This window comes from Apteryx mantelli, chromosome Z (genome assembly GCF_036417845.1).
Source record: "Apteryx mantelli isolate bAptMan1 chromosome Z, bAptMan1.hap1, whole genome shotgun sequence".
Lineage (NCBI taxonomy): Eukaryota > Metazoa > Chordata > Aves > Apterygiformes > Apterygidae > Apteryx > Apteryx mantelli.
Genome location: NC_090020.1, coordinates 37,154,391 through 37,160,789, shown reverse-complemented (window position 1 = coordinate 37,160,789; position 6,399 = coordinate 37,154,391). Strand labels below are relative to the sequence as shown.

Below are 6,399 nucleotides of genomic sequence, written 5' to 3'. Positions count from 1 at the left end.
AGCCACTGAAAGAAGTGCTCCAACACAAGTTGTATGCTTCCAACACATTGCACTCTGCTGACACAGCCCTTGTGTGGCACACTCACAGCTACACATACAGGGTGATTTTTTGTTGTTTTGGTTTTTAAGTTTTAACAGCTGCCTACACAGGTTCTATGTATATTTACATATCACATTCAAAAACTTTATAAGTTTTCTTCCTACAAGACACAAAAGATTAGTCTCTAAGCAGTTGAGTTTTCAGGTTTCAAATGATTGGGCAAAGCAGTATCTATAAACATTGTTATTAGCAGATTAAAACATTCTACACACTTATGCTCAGGGGAGACACCATTTTAACTTGCAGAACTGTTTCCATCAGTAAGACACACAAGACAGATGATTCCCATATGCTAAATCTTTATTGTGCAACTGCTGTTCAGAGCTTTTATTACCCTTCATAGACACACATCAAAAAAGAATGTACATTAACAGTGGCTAGATTGATGGGCAATGTAATAAATCTATTCAGTGGTGGTTTGTACACATGCAGTAATTCTTGTGGTGTAAAAATCTTAGCCAGGAGGCCAGCCCAACTGACGACCACCCAGAACATGGAGATGTACATGATAGACAGACTGCCCACCCTCAGGCCCTTCATTCACAACCATCCGGAATCCTTTGGTCAGGCCCAGGTCAGCAGCACACTTCTTGCCAACAATCATTAAATGCCCAAGAAGCTGGAGGAGAGAAAAAAAAAGAAAAAAAAAAAGAAAAAAACATACAAAGAGGGGAAAGGGAGGGAAGGGAAGGAATGAGAGTAGAGAACCATTCAGAGAAGCTAGTTAGCCAATTCCTTGTAATTCAACCATTGCTCTCCAAATTGCTGTCTGTCTGCAACTGACACTTTCCAAGTAAAGCTACAAAGACTGATCATGCGTAAGACAGGAAAAAGAGCTACCGAATTTTTTCGAGCTAGGCAGTAATGGACTACAAAAGAGTCACAGAAGCTAAATTTTTCTCAGGGTTAAAGTCCCCATTATTTCTTCAGGCAATGTAAGTAATTCTGGTGGAAAAGAAACTTTATGTTGTCTTGCATGGGTTTACAACATCTTTGAACTTCATTTTTATAGTTACAAATTAAATATTCAGCACCTCTCAAACAACTTACCCTTTCTTCACCTCCACCCTGCCAAAAACCCCCAGCCCTATTCTCCATATTAGAATAAGTACTATTTATTATAAGCCATGAAAACAGATTATCAGGCTATATTTCACAACATAGCTTTTTGCACTAGAAATTCACATCCAGAGATGAGCATTACTTTATATCACTATTTTGACTGAAAAATTCCATTGCTGTTATAAGCTAGAGGCAAAGGATTATGGTGTCAGAAAAGCTGAAACAGCCTACTTTGCCTCTTTGTAGTGTCAAAGGGAAAAGAGGGGATGGGGAAGAGTCTAGTAGATTTTGAACTAATCACACGCACAGTTTGGCATACAAAAAGCTTCCACAATACTTACAGATTCATCAGAGTCTTCTGCTTCAGACAATCTGACAATTGGCTTCTTAGGAACCACTAGAAAATGCGTTGGAGCTTGGGGTGAAATATCATGGAACGCAAGGCACTGGAAAAAGAGTAAACAGTTAAAATGTAGTTTGCTTTCAGAGAAAGGTAATAGTTTAATCAAATCAATATGGCCCAATAAACATATACAGAAGTAGAATATCAGATAACCCAAATGCAAGCAAAGATGTTGATTTTTCTTCTTATTAAAGATCTCCACTTGCTATGCACAAATACCTATTTATAGGGAACTGCAGGTATAAACACAGAATGTTGGGGAGGGGGTTGAGTATTATTTAAAAGGTGATAGCATTCTCAATGAGAAAAAGTTACCAGTCAATTAGCTTCATGATTTATTATTTTCTTATATGCATAACAACTTAGAGAGCTGACTGCATACATTCCTTCCTATAAAAAGTACATTCACGCTTATTTCACCCTCTTCTTAAGGCCCTGTTTAATAATCCAAATGGCAAACAATTGCTAACAGTCTTTCAGTTACATCTGAATATTGCCTTGGTCAGATGTAGGAAGGCATTTTCAAAGAACCTGGAGTTACCTGACTGAGGCTGTATTAAAACTCTATCCTCAATAACACCAGGTATGTCAGAGAAAGAATTTTTAAAATAACGTATTAAGGCTTTAGACCTCTCCAAATTGAGACAAGCGTGTCACTTTTCTAACACGAACACCTACCCGTAGGATGAAGGTAACTCCCAACTAATTTTATGGAAGTACCAAAATTACTAGAAATGAGAAACTGCACGCAGCAATTCACTAAGTCACATTAAAGCAATCTCAATACAAGCATTTACCTCCAGAAGCACAATTCTGCATGCAAAATGATGAGGCCAAGGAGAGAGGTGAGCATTTTAGATTAGAGACTTCCAATATGTAGAGAAGTAGAAGAGAAGGCAAAAAGGGAAGGAAAGGGAGACATGCTGTTTATGCAAATGGCCAATCACAGAATCAGAAATTGCTACTGCAACAACCACAGCCTAGAGATGCCCATGCTGTACCACCCATAGCCACTCCTACTGCTAACCATTGAGGACCTCTGGCTTACTCATAAGACTTAACATCAAAACTTTGTGCAAATTATGGTCAAATTATGCCCCAAAGTAAGAGTGCATACTTCTAACACATAATTTAGATTCCTCAAAATATGTATTTCCTAGATGCTTTCAGTTATCTGTGCATCAGTAAACAGAATTTCCTATTCACTCGCAACTCTATTGCTTTTCAATTCTATACAGAACACCTGTGGCCTTTGCCAAGAGTAAAGGTGATGAGAAGCCCTAACTTCACTTACTCTAGCAATTATCTTGTATACCTCCAATATGCCCTCCCTTAAGCCACCCCTATGTAGATGATGCCCAGTTGTAAATCTGTCTTGATTAACTGCTTGTTTTTCCCAAACTGAAAGGGTGGATTAAAAAAGAATGGATGAATGGAAGTAGTCTGCACACAATTGCTAAAAATTCATTTAGGTTGATCACTTCCTAAATGGTTTTCCAGATTTTCCAAGTTTCTTAATCTGTGTGGTTTATATAGAGACAGAAGACAAATGGCTAAGCTGAATCAAAGAATTTAATGAAGTAGATGAGTGGCAAATCATTTTCTATGGGGCAGAGAGCAGAAGTTTTGAACAAACGCATAATCACAGAAAGCCTGTGAATGCACAGGAACACCAATCTTCGTTTCAGGGTGCTTTGTTTATTTTTATTTCAGGTGCAATAGCACTGATAAGGCTTAATTCCACAGAGACTTTGTACTTTTTTCATCTCCTTTGCACTGTATATCAATTAATGATTAATTAATCTTCTTTATGTCCCTGTACATAATATTTCCTGTCAACAGTAAACAGATCTTCAGTGCAGTGAACAAAGTGAATCAAAGATCACTCACTATAATCAACTAAACTCTAAAAGTAGTTCTAAATTCCTGCATATTTTAAATTAAAATCAAGTGAGATACTGCAAACAATTAGTCTTCCAGAAAATATTCTGGATTCATGGCAGTCAGAGTAGATTATCTACTCCCAAGTCACTCATCATATTAAAGTTTGTAGCCTATTTCTCAATCAAGCACGCTGTTGAGATTACATTGCTGTAGTCAGCACAGCTGAGGAAAAAGCTAATGCATATTTCACCTTGACAAAAGAAAGGAAGCATACTTTTTTGTAATCACAGCATTACCACAAGAACGATTTTTTGGAAAGCAGTGCACATTTCCAACATTCTGGCAAACAGATGGCAGCTACAATGCTATTGTGGTCCATTAAAAAACCCAATGCATCACTTGGAACAGTGCTATTAAGCACACAGATCAGGCAAACAGCACCTTTTACTAAGAGCCCATTTTCTATACTATAGATAAACCCTATTTTCAAAATGCTTAGTATTAAAAAAAATAATAATCATATTGGATACTAATTTAAAGTTAACATCTTACGGCTAACATCTACATTCTTCTTCAGAATCAAACTGGATCATTTGGTTCCTAGAGCACTGCAGTGCATCAGCAAATTTTTCAAGCATGCTTAACGTGGTCCCACTTCACTGGTCCCATTTCCCACCAGACCAGAGGCACTTTTGCAGCCTGGGGGATGAGTAGTTTCCAGAATTTAAGAAGAATATGAAAAGAAGTAATTCTTCAATAACTCAGTTTGGTGGTTCATAACCAAAACCCGGCGCGGCAGAGCTGTGAAGTCTCTATAAAGCTATTTTGAGATCCGTCAACATCAGCATTTCTGACAGGAAGAAATAGCTAGCTACACTCACTATTTAGAAGCGCGCGGTTTAGATACCTACACCTGGGACGCACAAGGGGACTGACTGCGGGTGCTCAACCTGAGCTTTCCGGGACTCCCATCCCACCGCGACACTTCACACGAGAAGCGACCGCTCCCGTCCCTCAGCGGCAAAGCCCACAAGAAGCGCTCCGCCAAAGCGGCATGACGCGGCAAACACCTGCGGCTGCCGCCTGGCTGTGCAAGGGCGCCCCGAGACCAGAGGCTGCAGTGCCAGGAGCCGTCCCCACCCGCACACAGGCGACGTTTCGGGGATGCGCCGGGGAGGGAGGGAGCGCCCGCCACGACCCGGCCGGGCCTGAGCCCGGGCCCGGCCCCCCCACAGCACCGCCACCTGCCGCGAGCGGGGGCGGCCGCGCCCCGGGGAGAGCTGCCACCGCCCGCCCGCACCTGCTCATCCTCGTAGATGATGTTGGCGGGGATCTCCTTGCGGATGATCTTGCCGAAGATGGTGTCACCGCCTGGGCAGGCGGCCTGCGCCTTGCTGATCTCGTCAGCCATGGCGGCGCCCTCCTGCGCGACGCCCGCCGCCTCAGCACTTCCTCCCCGGCCACGCCCCTCCCGGCGCTCATTGGGCGGCAGGACCGCCGCCGGCCGGCCTCGCGTCGTGATTGGCCTTCTCGCCTGCCCTTTGCGCTTGTCCCGCCCAGGCGGCGCGTGTGCTCTGGCCGCCGCGGTGCTTATCAGGGTTGAGGAGCGCGCGGAGGGATCCGGAGGGGGGGGGGGGAGGGGGGGGGGGCTCCGCGGAGGGATCTGCCCAGTGACCCGCGCAGTGCGAAAGCAGCGTGGCTGGAGCCCCGGCGCGGTGCGGGCGTTAAGTCCGGAAACGCCGCTTGTCGCCATAGCGAATCCATGGGCCGGGCCCTGTGAGGGTAAGCGGCGTCAGGTGCAGCCCGCTGGGGTCTAGGCGGTCGGCCGCGGGCTGGGGGCCGCCTCCGCGGGGCCCGTGGCCGGGCAGAGCCTGGCGGCCCCAGGCTGGGCAGAAAGGGACTCCTGGGCCCGTGAACAGGGTGTGTGAGCGGTGTCCCAGGTGAGGCTGGTCAGGGCCGTTGAGGCTTGTTAGTGTTCACAGGGCCCTGGCACGTAACATCAGGTATAATTCTGGTACTAAAGTGTGTAACTTCTCTTCAACTCATCCAAAGAAGCATACCTAAGTCTTTCTAAACTTAAATTGGATTCATATCTATCAGCTTTAGTAGGAGTAAAAATATGATAATTGTTTCAATTTTGTCCAGAATATTCTTTCCATGAGAAAAGATGTTAAAAACATATATATATTTCATGTCAGTTCTGATTAATAAACCTTGATTATGCCAATGTCAGCATTTTTAAGGAATAGAAATGGAGTTTAAATGCAGTTGAACACTTCTGGGGAATAAAAGGCAGCTGTGTAAAATAAATGTGTTGGTTGTAAATTGATGGCTTTCTAATTAAGTGTCTGAAGTGATGAGATTTTTTTTCAGAAGAAAACTAGTAATGTATGTTTATTTTTATGTCGTTCATAGTTTGGCTCTAGGATTGTTGGCACTACAATTTAAACCTTGCCTGAAAATGATTAAGATATACAAAAGTCTAGCATTGTGCACAGTTCTATGTGGGTCCCTTTTATTATTTTCAAGGTTCCATTCAACTCCTGTTGAGCCAACAGGAGTCTCTTAATAGGTCTTGGCATGGTGAAAGACAACACCATTTGAATCATTTACGTTAGTCGCATCAGAAAAGGCCTCATGATCCCAGCAAGAATTATGATGTCATTAAGCTTTTCGGAGAAGCTACTGGTAAGCATGCTAAAGCTGTAAAAACCTTTCTTTGCTCCCCAGTTAATGTGATTGTGCTGGGAGCCCTGCAGCTCCCCGGTACCTGTGCAGCCGCCTGCTGTTGCTGTGGCCCTGCAAGCAGTGTTGGTTGGAATGGTGGGTCGCTGGGTGGCAGCAGGAGGGGGGCTGCCATTACCCAGCTGGTATCACACTGGTAGTGTTAGTGCCTAGTTGTTGTGGCATTGTCCAGCATTGCCTTCCCCTAGCTTTATCTTGATATTCA

General features: G+C 43.8%; 2 protein-coding genes across 2 annotated transcripts in view; one reads left to right on the top strand and one right to left on the bottom strand.

Annotated features, from left to right (window-relative positions):
- Positions 1-382: 382 nt before the first annotated feature.
- Positions 383-4,903, bottom strand: HINT1 (histidine triad nucleotide binding protein 1). The gene is made up of 3 exons (XM_067316165.1): positions 4,750-4,903; positions 1,504-1,608; positions 383-719 (listed from the first exon to the last, which is right to left on the bottom strand). Exons 1-3 carry the CDS (start codon positions 4,858-4,860, stop codon positions 555-557), a joined length of 381 nt encoding a protein of 126 aa, XP_067172266.1. The 5' UTR covers positions 4,861-4,903; the 3' UTR covers positions 383-554.
- Positions 4,904-5,112: 209 nt separating this feature from the next.
- The window catches only part of LYRM7 (LYR motif containing 7), a 97,048-nt gene continuing 95,761 nt past the window's right edge, over positions 5,113-6,399 (top strand). Inside the window, exons 1-2 of the mRNA XM_067315521.1 lie at positions 5,113-5,231; positions 5,979-6,137. Coding sequence (XP_067171622.1) covers positions 6,087-6,137 — 51 coding nt within the window. The 5' untranslated portion in view covers positions 5,113-5,231; positions 5,979-6,086. The remainder of the gene's footprint in view (positions 5,232-5,978; positions 6,138-6,399) is intronic.